This window comes from Caretta caretta, chromosome 3, assembly GCF_965140235.1.
Source record: "Caretta caretta isolate rCarCar2 chromosome 3, rCarCar1.hap1, whole genome shotgun sequence".
Taxonomy (NCBI): Eukaryota; Metazoa; Chordata; order Testudines; family Cheloniidae; genus Caretta; species Caretta caretta.
Genome location: NC_134208.1, coordinates 143431149 through 143444254, shown reverse-complemented (window position 1 = coordinate 143444254; position 13106 = coordinate 143431149). Strand labels below are relative to the sequence as shown.

Sequence of the window (13106 nt, the reverse complement as noted above, 5' to 3'; positions counted from 1 at the left end):
TGGTCCCAACAATAGATATTTTATTAAATCTGATATATGAACAAAATGAAACTGGATTATAGCTACCGAAGGATTTAACATTTCATTATCTTTAAGTCAGTAAGGCATTCTGCCAAAATACTGAGTTTTGTGTTTCTAAAAAAGTGTTAAACAAGTAGTATGACAAGTTGAACTAAAACTCGTTACTGTGTAGCAGTATCTGCTGATTTATTTTAAAGAAATGCCATCTTTCTTACAGTAATATCTCCTGATACCAGTGTGTCAGTCTTCAGTTGGCAAGTGAATACGTATGGCCAGGGCAAACCTTCTACTTACTTGGGCATATTTGACATAAATCGCTGGTACCATGCTCAAATGCCTGATTCTTTAAGGTGAGACTTCATTGGGTGTATTTTACGTAGCTTTCAAAATGGTTATAAATGATTAATTGACATCTTACTTGTTTGTATTTACTTTATCTAAGACCAGGGGAATTTCTTCATAATTGCCCCTATTTTGCGTTATGGTCGCTGGATGCTGTAGTGAGTATGACTTCTCCACACCACATCTTGGATATTCTGGTACATGAGCGAAGCTTAAGTCGTGGAGTTCCTCCTTCATATCCGCCTCCTGAGCAGTTTTTTAATCCAAGCACCTACACTTTTGGTATGTATTTCAGCTTAGCTGACTTTAGGAGAGCAAGCTTAATAAGAGAATTGAGGTTAACTTGTCATTTATTGATTTATTTTTATTTTTTTTGCTTCCTATGTGTGACTTTTAACAATTAGAAACACTTTTATATTTTACTTTCAAAATATTTCTTTACTATTGGAAAGTATTTTAGACACAAATTGCCAAATTTTGATATCTAATGCATTTGTAATATGGCCTGTGAAGAAATGATTGTTATAAAAATCAAATAGTTTTAATTTGTATACTGTGCTAGAGCTGTTCTATATAGTATACAGCCTAGGTAAAATTTCCACACAGATGTGTGAATGTTGCAAAATCTGTAAGTGAACTAATGAGCCAAATAACTAGTTATTCAGCTTTTTAATCCACTCCCAATATTAACCCCATTTTTAATAGAAGCTGTTTACTTTGTATTGCTGTACCATACCCTCAAAAATGTAGACTTTTAGCCACGTGCTCTTTGTTTTCTTAGATGCTACTTGTTTGTTGAACTCTGGAGTTGTTCACATGACTTGCACTGGGTTTCAGAAGGAGGTACTACTTTTGTTTTTTTTTCTAGCTTTTTCTAATATCTAGAAAAGTTCATCCTCTGTCATTTGTATTGAACAGACTTATATTTACCAATGGAGGTGGGAGAGCATTTTGTGCCAAAAGGGCTATATCTTGCCCCATTAAGTCAGTGGTAAAATTCCTATTGGCTTCAATTGAAACAGGTCCTAAATATGTGTAGATGAGTCTGGTGTAGATTTCTCAGGAGGTAACAATAAAACCGTATATGACTTGGTTCGAATTCTAGATTATGGAGAGGTAACATCCTTGTCTCTCCATACATAAGGTTGCAACTGTTTCTTTTAAGCCTAGATTTTCATCATTATACAATTTAGGACAGGTAAAAGATTTGAAAATTTGGTGGATAAGTTAGGATGGAGAGGATTTTGTTTGTGTATTTCATGCATACATGTCCACGCACAGCTTTCAAGTATTTCATGGATGAGAGCTACTGCAAGAGAGTTTGGACCTGGGACCTTACATTTTTAGGAGGGAAATTCTTTTCTGAGTTGGAAAAGGGAGAACCAGTTACATTTCACCTCACTAAATTTTTGGTACTTAAGTAGCTATAAACTGAAGTTATACATGTAGTAGGTGTTTCCATATGCAGTAGAAATTGAGTGTAGTTCTGTGCACAACACTTGTGTAGAAGAGAGAGTCTTCAGCACATGTTTACATTACTTCAAAATATTCATGAGCTGGATACTGTCTAGTCCTTGCTCCCTCATTAGCTGGCACTTCAGCAGAAATACAGTAACTCCTCACTTAATGTTGTAGTTATGTTCCTGAAAAATGCTACTTTAAGCCAAATGATGTTAAACGGATCCAATTTCCCCATAAGAATTAATATAAATAGGGAGGGCTAGGTTCCAGGGAAACTTCTTTTCACCAGACAAAAGACTACATTTTATTTAATTTATATATACACACTCTCTCTCTCTCTCTCTCTCTCTCTCTCTCTCTCTCTCTCTCTCTCTCTCTGTTTTAAACAAACAATTTAATATCGTACACAGCAATGATGATTGTGAAGCTTGGTTAAGGTGGTGAAGTCAGAGGATGGGATATTTCCCAGGGAATGCCTTACTGCTACGTGATGGTCTAGCAGTCGGCTGAGCCGTCAAGGGTTAACGCGTTGTTAATGCAGCCTCACACTGTACAAGGCAGCACGAATGGAGGCAGGGGAGACAGCATGGCAGAGAGAGACAGATACAGTGTATGTGAGAGGGAAACGTGCATTGCCCCTTTAAGTATGCTGGCTCTACTCTAAGTACATTGCCTTTTTAACTAGATTAGCAAATGGAGACAGCAGCTGCTGCCAGCAAGCTCCCTCTGTCCTGAGCCCTGTTGTGTCTCCCCAGCTCTGTGGAGATAAGGTAGAGAAGCATGGGGGCGGCAGGAGCGGGGGGAAGAGGGCACCCTGACATTAGCATCCCTCTTCCCCCCCACCTCTGCATAGCTAGCAGGAGGCTCCCAGGAGCAGCTGCAGGGCAGAGGGCAGGAGCAGCACATGGCTCTGTGTGTGTGTGTGTGTGTGTGTGTGTGTCGTGGGGGGTGGGAGAGAGACAGCTGAACTGCCCGGCAATTGATAGCCTGCTGGGCGGCTGCTGTACAGGGAACTTAGGGGAGCGGGGAGCTTATGGGGGCTGCTGGTCCACCCTGGTTTCAAGCCCCCACCAGCTAGCTCCAATGGGCTGCTCTTTCTGTAAGCAGTGGACAAAGCAGGTGGCTGCCAAACAACTTTAAGTGCAGAGTTACTGTAAACTCTGGGGTGCTGGTTCAGCCACTCAGGCAAAGAGCTATGGCTGATGCACTTCCGACTTTGTTGCTGTCCCTGTGTGAGAAGCACCTGTAGGTGTAAAAAAAAAAAAAAAGCTACAAGAGTGCATTCTTGGCCCTTGTGGGCATTCCTTTACACTTCTCCAAAGTTGTTCTTGTGATTTAAGACAAATCTGGTAAATTACAACCATGCAGCTCAACTAAGGAGACCAAAAAATTGCACTTTTGGCTGTTTTTTCAAATCTCTCTTTCTCCCACAGATCAAAACTGAGAGAATCTCACTAAGTTTTTGGTTTGTGTGTGTATAATTTTAGCTTTCATTTCTGCTGGGATGCTAGAGGCAGCATTTAAGAAGCAGCATGGTGTGTATATTAATAGAGAAGCTAGACAGATATTTAGACAAGATAGTCTAATGGCTGATGTCTTATTTGAGTAATCTGAGACTTATTTTGTGAATTGTCATTGTTCAAGTATGTACTTTGTTGCTTTAGTATGCCATCTTAAAGATATACAGTTGTTAAATTTACATGCCAACTTGGTAAAGTATACTTGCAATGTAAGATTTCTTTGCTGCTTCTATTTTGAGAAGGAAAGCATTTTAAGGGTGTTTATAACATTTCTGTTGTAAATAACTACTCATATTTGTCAGTCAAATAAACATCAGAGTTGAATAATTATAGCTGTCTTAATTTGAAATTTTGTCATTAATGTTTCAGACCTTACATTTTTTAAAGAAATCTGGTTCTTCTTTAAATGAAGCCATTCCTGATAACTTCAATAGATGTCTTATTGCTGGCTTGCTCTCTCCGAGACTTATTGATGTACAGCCTTCTAGTTTAAGTCAGGTGAGTATATACTGGCATTTTGTTTAAATGAAATTATTGTAAAACTACAAGAAAATGTAATAAATATCTTCATACGATTTGCCTGTGGGATAAAAAACACACATATATACTACAGTTGGCTGAAATAATAGATTTTCTAAATGAATGCAAATTAATTTTATTAAACTGTGTAAGTAAGTCCTATAGATCAGCTTGAGCTGGAGAATGACTTAATTTGGTGTCAAAAATTTTTGTATCCATTGCTCAACTATGAATTTATTGACATGGACTTACTCTTGACCTTCTACTCTAGTAATAAACTTGTGCACTGTGGTGATGTGGAACTTGCTTAGGATTTTCCTTTGATATAGAGTTCTTTTTACGTATAGAAAGAGCTATAGCAAAGCTTTTGAAAGAGAAAGTTGAAATAGCATTTTAAATTCTGGAAATCTGAGCGTTATAACTTCTGGGTAAATTATTATGAATAAATTATTTTTACTGGAAAGGAATGAATGTTTTACAGTGTTCAAGATCAGAACGTCAAGTAGTCCTAAGGGTGAACCACAGCATAATGATCAGAAGTATTGGTTTACCTAAAATAACAGTAAAAATACACTTGCCTAAAATCAACTGTTCATTTTAACATTGCATGACAATGCTTAGCTGTTGCCTACATTTTGTGACAGGAAAAACATCATGCTGTCTGCTGAACTTGCTAGTGTTGAAATTTGCATAGTGGGGTTGAGATAGAGGGGAAACTACTAAAAATGAGCTTAAGCTGAAAAACCCAAACATCTTATTGTAAAGTGTATCGACTTTGAAAACTGTTTCCCACCACCAGAGCTAGGATCATTGGGAATTCCGATGATGGCAATAAAGAGGAAACTGTGAAACAAAAACAAAATTGGTTTTACCTTCTTCTGCTCTTTAAAGTTGTATTAAAAATTACTTGATGCACTTCCAGCAGAAAGAAGCCACCTTCTTCTTGTTCTCATGAGAAATACCTGATTTTTCACTTGCCTTCCTTGTTAACAGACTTTCCCAAGATTATTGGAAAGATGTGATTTTTAGCTGTACTTCTTACTTCTCCAGCCAAAATATGTATTTTGAAGGCAGGAATAGTGAAGTCTTTATATTGTAATAAAACAGTAAAGTGCAAGAAACCCTTACCAAAGAACTGTTTTCATTGTGTTGCTCCTTTTTCATAAAACTGTTGCTAGTTTTCAAATCTCTGGACAGTAAGGTCAACAAACAGCAAGCGCACAGATGCCTTTCCCCCACGCACTTATAGCATATAGGTATTTCTTCCTATTCTTTGGTGTGTCCTACCCCTAATTACAGAGTAAATAACTTTTTAGAATTCAGTATTTGAAGGGATGAAAAGGATAAGAGGAAAACTCTGTTAAACACTTTTTGAAACTCTGCTTTTGGAACGTTTTATCTACAGCTAAGATGGTCTGGAAAGAATCATCTGGGGGTAAAAAATTTATAATCATACTTTACTAATTTTGTGCTGATTTTGTTCAAACGTAATAATTGATTTGTTTTTGGCATCCAGATACATTGCATACAATTAGAAATAAATCTTATTTACTATTGTTGGCTTGAAAGCATTTGAATCTTTTTTACTATCTATTTTATCTCTGTTACATTTTTAGGAGGAGCAGTTAGAAGCTATATTATCTGCTGCTGTCCAAACAAGTTCTTTAGGACTTCTTACTGGCTGCATCAAACAGTGGACAGCTGAAGGTAATGTTCTGCTTTTTATTAATTTTATTCTTTGTCCTAGACAAGAATTTGTTCTCATGTTTTTTTTTGGTTTTTTTGGTTTTTTAAATAGAACAACCAAATTCAGCTGCTAACCTGCGCTTTGTTCTCGAGTGGACATGGAATAAAGTGATTTACACAAAAGATGAGTTTGACCGAATGTGTAAGTACTATAGTATAGTACTATAGTAATTTTCCAGGAATTAAGTGTTATATTTCCTAATTTGAATACATGCAGTAATGCGGGTGTATTAGTACTTCACATGATAGTTTGTATGTATGCAGAAATGCTTTTAACTCTTCTCCTGAAGTTGTGTACAGACTAACCATATAATGTTTGTCCTTTATAAGGTGTCCCACTGTTTGATGGCTCATGTAACTTCATTGATCCACAGACTATACAGTCTCTTCAGCACTGCCAATTGCTTCTTAGCAACCTTAGCACAGTCTTGAACTGCTTTCTGACAGAAGCACAAGAGCTCACTGAGAGAGGTTTGTAACAGTATTATCAACTTGAGTATGTTTTATTATGAAATGTGTTGTCTAAGGTAGAGGAATAGGCCTGAAAGCGTGAGCTTTCCCTATTTTCCCTTTTTCAGTTTTACTTTTTTTTTTTAATTTTCTCCAGCTTGCAAAGGAGGATCAAGCTGCTTGTTTGGAATTGGCAATCAGGTTCAGCAGCTGGGAGAAGGATTGAGTCTGTGGGTGGGGAACATTGCGGTTGTCAGTTAACCCCCAGGGAGGAGGCTATGGGAGGTTGCTTACTGAGTGTGCATGTGGGTGGAATAGGGTAGTCAGCACAAGAAGTTGTGTAAGAGGCCACTGGCTGGAACAGGGGTGGAGAATCTTTTTTTCTATCGGGGCTACTGACCAACAGAAAAGATCAGTCGTGGGCAACACGCAGCCCCGTGGGGGGGCTCAGAGGCTCAGGGCTTCCCCTAGATCCTGGGGTGGGGCCAAAAATGAGGGGTTCAGGGTGCGGGAGGGGGCTCTGGGCTGGGGCAGGAGGTTGCAGTGCAGGATGGAATGAAGGCTCCGGCTGGAGGTATGGGCTCTGGGGTGGGGCTGGGGATGAGGGGTTTGGGGTGCAGGAGGGGCTTCGGGCTGGGGCAAAGGGGTTTGGAGTGCAGGAGTGGGCTCAGGGCTGGGGCAGAGGGTTGGGATGTGGGTGAGGGCACGGGGCCTGGGAGGGAGTCAGGGTGTGGGAGGGGGGTTCCAACCTGGGGCAGGAGGTTTGGGGTGCGGGCTCCGGCCAGGCAGTGCTTACCTCAGGGTGCTCCCGGTCGGCAGCGCAGCAGGGCTAAGGCAGGCTCCCTGCCTGCCGGGGCTCCACGCTGCTCCCAGAAGCACCCACCATGTCTGGCCCCTAGGTGGAGGGGTCAGGGGGCTCTGTGTGGTGCACGCTGTCCCCCGCAGCTCCCATTGGCTGTGGTTCCCAGCCAATGGGAGCTGCGTAGCCAGCACTGGGGGAGGGGGCAGCATGCGGAGCTTACCTGATCGCCCTGGCTCCTAGGACATGCCAGCCATTTCTGGGAGCTGCACAGAGTCAACCGGACTTTTAAGAGCCTGGGAACCCTTGCTTCTCCCCGCAGCTTCTCTGCTGCGGGCCAGAAATAATGAAGCAGCAGGCTGGATCTGGCCCGCAGGCCGTAGGTTCCCCATCTCTGGGTTAGAAGCTGCAGCCCCTAGGGTGAGGTATATCTTAGTAATACCCAAGAATTTTCTTGCCACTTCATGAAGCCTGAAGTCTTGAACAGGGTGATAGCTGTCTCTCAAAAATAAAGGGGGTGGAGGGGAATCCAGGGCTTAAGGAGCTCTAACATAGCAAATCCAGGTGTCTCCATAAGAAATGCAGAGGAAAAACTGTAAAGGAACAGTTGTTTCCAAGGGTTGATTAGAAATAAGAAATGGAAAAATTTCTTGAATGCTTTCAATACAATAAAAAAGAACCAGTTTATCAATGTCATCATAGTTAATATTTTTGGTAACTGAAGGAGTTGAATGGCAACATAATTTTATAAACTCTTTCCAGGTTTTACAGATTTGACAAATAAGCAAGTTGTAACCAGCCTCATTTCTCAATATTCCCATGTGGTCATTTGGTTCTGCCGATCCAGTCTCCTTCCAGAGGGTTTAGGTAAGTTTTGAACAATTACATACTTCAGATGTGACAGGCGCTTACCACTTTGTGCAATATTTGCTTCCTACAGAAAAATTCTTAAAACCATATTTGGTAAATTACTTTTATCAACAAATCGTGTTGGTACAGCTGTAATGTATACTTAAGTTTAGTCAACATAGACTAACCTTTTATGTAATTGTGTTAATCCAGTTCCAACGCTGGCTTTACTTTTAAGTATTCCACGCATTTTGGTAAATATTTACTTGTGGTGGTAAACTCCTCCTTCCCTAAGAAGTCTCTTACTAGGTTTAGAACTTGGTGTATTCAGTTTCCTAGGTAAATGTCCTTATATAGCCAGTATTTTGATCGCGTTTTTTTATGCCGTAAAAACGCATGTATCGGCTTACATAGATGTAGAAAACAATCTGTCTATAAATGCTCCCTTTACAAAATTTAGAAAAGCAGTCCCCATCTGAGATCACCTAAAGATATATTTTATTCTGCTGGGGAGAGATAACATAGAAACTCTTTTACTTCATATGGTCTGAATTACCCAGTAATCTTTATTTATGGGATAATTTTCAAATATGGGTCACTTACTAAATTGAGGAATGAAGTGAACCTTGTGGCTTACTGCTGTCTTACTAAAAAAAAAAAAAAAAATGTAAAAGAGCAGAATTAGAATCACTTTCTTCCAAAGTTGTCAAATTGCTTGTTCTTAATATTAAAAATGAAACTCGGCAATTTTGTCTGTTTCAGTTCTTTTAAAATTACTTCAGATTTTATTAGGCTTCTTGAACTACGTACTTTTTTTCTGTTGCATGTAGATGATGATATGCAGTTGTCTAGGCCTTTCTACAATTACCCACTGATACAAAGCTACTGTACTGGTCATAGACAGAAACTAGAGCGCTTGTCAAGGTAAGGTTCGTTCATAAACACACCCACCACTGAATTCAGAGGGACTGCTTTCATATGTAAAGGTGGGGGAGGGGTGTTCTTGGGCCCAGGGCCACTGTTTCACTGTTTGAAGTAAAGTGAAACAATCCTTGACCTGATTTTAGAAATATATTGGGTAATAGTGTAAATAATTTAATCCAAAGGCTAAACTGTGTGACTTCTGCAGTTCAAAAAGGTGGTTTATTTGGTAACGTGGCATTTAATGGTCTCTGATTCAAAACAGATAGGCAGCACCAAGTTTCCAAAATTTTTGTTTAGGCATGCAAAGATGAACTATTCAAAAAGGGTTAGCTCTTTAAATGACTATTTGATAAGACAAAATGTCTGTTTTAGGACTAAATCCTTTTTTTGGAGTTCACTTGTGTACATTTTTATACTGCAAGAAGGTGGCCCTCACCGTTGTGTTCAGTTGGAATATTTAAAGAATTAGCCCTCTTCTAACTTGGTACCCAGTTAGAAATTACATCTTTATCTGAACTTTTTACAGACTTGTTTATTTTTCATGTGAAATGTCTTGACTAGGATTAATACAGATTTTAAATCTAAAATCACACTGATACAAACCAAATAGAAATAATTATAAAATTTTTCCAGTAGGATTGGAGCTAAGAAAGATAGTAGAGAGAAGGTGGAAAAATACAGCAGGCACTCAGGCCTTGTCTACACTACAAAATTAGGTCAACCGAAGTTGAGGTACAGCCACCGCAGTAATTAAAGTGGTGGTTCACATGCACACTATGCTCCTTCTGTTGATCGTGTGTGTCCTCACCAGAAGCACTTCACCGACTGAAGTGGGGCATTGTGGGGTACTGGCAGTTCCTGGAGCTCTGTTGTCCTGGGGTTCACAGCAAAGAGACGATGTAAGTAACGCAGTGTCTACACAGACATTGCCTTGCTCTAACTACATCAATTTAAGTGCTACACCTCTTGTAGAGGTGGAGTTAAGTCGATGTAATGGGCGACTTACATTAGCGGGAGCAACGTTATAGTGTAGACACTTTAGAGTAAGGTCGATGTAAGCTGCCTTACGTTGACCTAATTGCAGTGTAGACCAGGCCTTATCCTACTAACTCTGTTTAACATGATTTATCAGAGAGGTAGCCGTGTTTAGTCTGTATCCACAAAAACAAGGAGTCCTGTGACACCTTAAAGACTACCATATTGATGCCCAAATCAGTCTTAGTCTTTAAGGTGCTACTGGACTCCTCGTTGTTTTTAACATCATTGGGAATTTGCAGGTGGTACTTTTGCCACCAGGAGTCTCCAATGGTGTTTGATGAATGGAATTAAAATTACTATTAAAGGTTTGTGTGTGTGTGTGTGACTAGACTTCAAACCAGTGTGTTTCCCTTGTTCATATCAACATCTATGTACAGCACAGCTGCATGAAATTGGAATTTTTTCAATGGCAAAAGTGAGATTAGAAAGCAAAACATGAATTTTCCTTAATTTTGGCTGAGTATTTCTGTGTTGGCACACTTAGAAAATACTTTGTGGTGATAGATCTATACAAAAAGAATAGTTGTTCTTCCAGTAGTGTCCCTATGGGTGCTCCACCATAGGTATGTCTGCGTCCCCGCACTGCTGATTGAAGAACTTCGGTAGCAGTATCCATTGGGCCTGCACATGCGCTGTCTCTCCTTTTGCTGCGCCATGAGGCTAGCCAGTGTGCACGGGCTAACTGTCCTCAATTCCTTCTCATCTGCCCCTGGTGAGAGAGAGAGCCATTAGCAGTCTGTTTAAGGCTATTGTTCTTCTGTTCGCAGTTAGTTTTCCCCAGTTCTGGTTGTAGATCTGTTTGTTTTTCCTACTCTTCAAAAAAAAAAAAAAATCAACCCCTCTTTCTTTTCTTCCCACCTTTTTCCGCTGGGGAGACCCTTCCCCTTAGTGGGGTATGCCAGGCTTCAAGAAGTGCCACACTTGTAATGAGGTGATCCCGATTGTGGATTAGCACTTTGTCAAGGTTCCTTCCCCACTCTGAACTCTAGGGTACAGGTGTGGGGACCTGCATGAAAAACCCCCTAAGCTTATTTTTACCAGCTTAGGTTAAAACTTCCCCAAGGTACAAACTATTTTACCGTTTGTCCCTGGACTTTATTGCTGCCACCACCAAGTGCCTAACAAATATAACAGGGAAAGAGGCCACTTGGAAATGTCTTTCCCCCAAAAAATCCCCCCAAGCCCTACACCCCCCATTCCTGGGGAAGGCTTGATAAAAATCCTCACCAATTTGCATAGGTGAACACAGACCCAAACCCTTGGATCTTAAGAACAATGAAAAAGCAATCAGGTTCTTAGAAGAAGAATTTTAATTAAAGGAAAAGTAAAAGAATCACTTCTGTAAAATCAGGATGGTAAATACCTTACAGGGTAATCAGATTCAAAACATAGAGAATCCCTCTAGGCTAAACCTTAAGTTACAAAAAAAACACACAAACAGGAATATACATTCCATTTAGCGCAACTTATTTTATCAGCCATTTAAAACAGAATCTAACGCATATCTAACTAGATTACGTACTGACTTTTTACAGGAGTTCTGACCTGCATTCCTGCTCTGGTCCCGGCAAAAACAACACAGACAGAGAGATATGTCGTCCCTTTTGTCGTCCCCCGCCGCGCCCCCCACCCCCTTCCAGCTTTGAAAGTATCTTGTCTCCTCATTGGTCATTTTGGTCAGGTGCCAGAGAGGTTGTCTTAGCTTCTTAACCCTTTACAGGTGAAAGGGTTTTTCCTCTGGCCAGGAGGGATTTAAAGGTGTTTACCCTTCCCTTTATATTTATGACACGCCACCCAAATCACAGATAGGGTGAAATGCTGGCTGTGGTTTCTTCCTGGAGCTCTAGGAGAAAACAGAGTTAATAAGACACATGCATCTCTAAATATACTACCGAGTATATAAAGACAAACAATATTTTCCACATCTCAAGGACGATTTTAACCAGTTGATTCTGGGAAACTTTCACGGGAGAGTGCATCAGCCACTTTGTTAGAAGCTCCTGAGATGTGTTGTTTGTTGAAATCAAAATCTTGGAGAGCTAAACTCCACTGAATAAGTTTTTTGTTATTTCCTGTGGCGGTATGAAGCCACTGTAGCGCAGCCTGGTCGGTTTGCAGGTGGAAACACCTTCCCCCAAACATATGGGCGTAGCTTTTGCAGAGAGTAGACAATGGCGTAACATTCTTTTTCACTGACTGACCAGTTGCTTTCCCTCTCAGACAGCTTCTTGCTGAGAAACACTACAGGGTGGAATTCTTGATCTGGTCCTTCCTGCATTAAAACTGCTCCCACACCACGCTCGGACGCATCTGTGGTTACTAGGAACGGTTTGTCAAAGTCTGGGGCCCTTAGCACAGGGTCAGACATGAGTGTCGCTTTAAAGTGCTTAAAGGCCTTCTGACACTCTTCGATCCACTGAACGGCATTTGGCTGTTTCTTTTTGGTTAGGTCTGTCAGTGTGGCGGCGATTTGGCTGTATTGCGGTACAAATCACCTGTAATATCCAGCCAAGCCTAAGAAGGATTGGAGCGGTTTCTTTGACTTTGGGACAGGCCACTTTTGGATAGCATCCACTTTGGCCTGTAGGGGGTTGATAGTTCCTTGACCCACCTGGTGTCCAAGGTAAGTCACTCTGTTTAAGCCTATTTGACGCTTCTTAGCCTTAACAGTTAGTCCTGCCTCCCTTATGCACTCGAAGACTTATTGTAGATGTTTTAGGTGTTCTGCCCAGGAATCTGAAAATATGGCCACATCATCAAGGTAGGCGACTGCATATTCTCCCAATCCCGCTAGGAGACCATCTACAAGTCTTTGGAAGGTGGCGGGTGCATTCTGCAGCCCGAAAGGGAGTACATTAAATTCATACAGCCCGACATGTGGGGTGAAGGCTGACCTTTCCTTGGCGGATTCATCTAGCGGTACCTGCCAGTACCCCTTGGTTAAGTCCAAGGTAGAGATGAACTGGGCCCGTCCCAGTTTCTCTAATAGTTCATCTGTGCGTGGCATTGGATAGTTGTCTGGGCAAGTTACAATGTTTAGCTTACGGTAGTACGCACAGAAACGTATCTCCCCATCTGGTTTGGGAACTAGAACCACTGGAGATGCCCATGCACTGCCAGAGGGGCGGATTACCCCCATCTGTAGCATATCCTGGATCTCCCGTTCTATAGCAGTTTTAGCTTGAGGAGACACCCAGTAAGGTTGGACTTTAATTGGGTGAGCATTACCTGTGTCAATGGAGTGGTATGCCCGTTCAGTCAGTCCTGGGGTGACTGAGAACGTCGGCGCGTACCTAGTCCACAGCTCCTTGATCTGCTGTCGCTGCATACACCCAAGGGTCATGGAGAGGTTCACCTCTTCTATGCCACCAGCACTTTTCCCTTCGTAGTAGACACATTCAGGCCACTCAGTGTCATCTCCTCCCTGGGCTGTAAAC

At 41.2% G+C, this 13106-nt stretch overlaps 1 protein-coding gene across 3 annotated transcripts in view; it reads left to right on the top strand.

Annotated features, from left to right (window-relative positions):
• AHCTF1 (AT-hook containing transcription factor 1) overlaps positions 1–13106 on the top strand; it is an 84236-nt gene that overhangs the window by 33252 nt on the left and 37878 nt on the right. For all 3 annotated transcript variants that reach the window (XM_075126982.1, XM_048843664.2, XM_075126981.1), the window contains exons 9-17: positions 239–371; positions 464–645; positions 1145–1206; positions 3714–3842; positions 5480–5570; positions 5662–5751; positions 5940–6080; positions 7621–7725; positions 8538–8631. In XM_075126982.1, the coding sequence (XP_074983083.1) occupies positions 239–371; positions 464–645; positions 1145–1206; positions 3714–3842; positions 5480–5570; positions 5662–5751; positions 5940–6080; positions 7621–7725; positions 8538–8631 (1027 nt within the window). The remainder of the gene's footprint in view (positions 1–238; positions 372–463; positions 646–1144; positions 1207–3713; positions 3843–5479; positions 5571–5661; positions 5752–5939; positions 6081–7620; positions 7726–8537; positions 8632–13106) is intronic.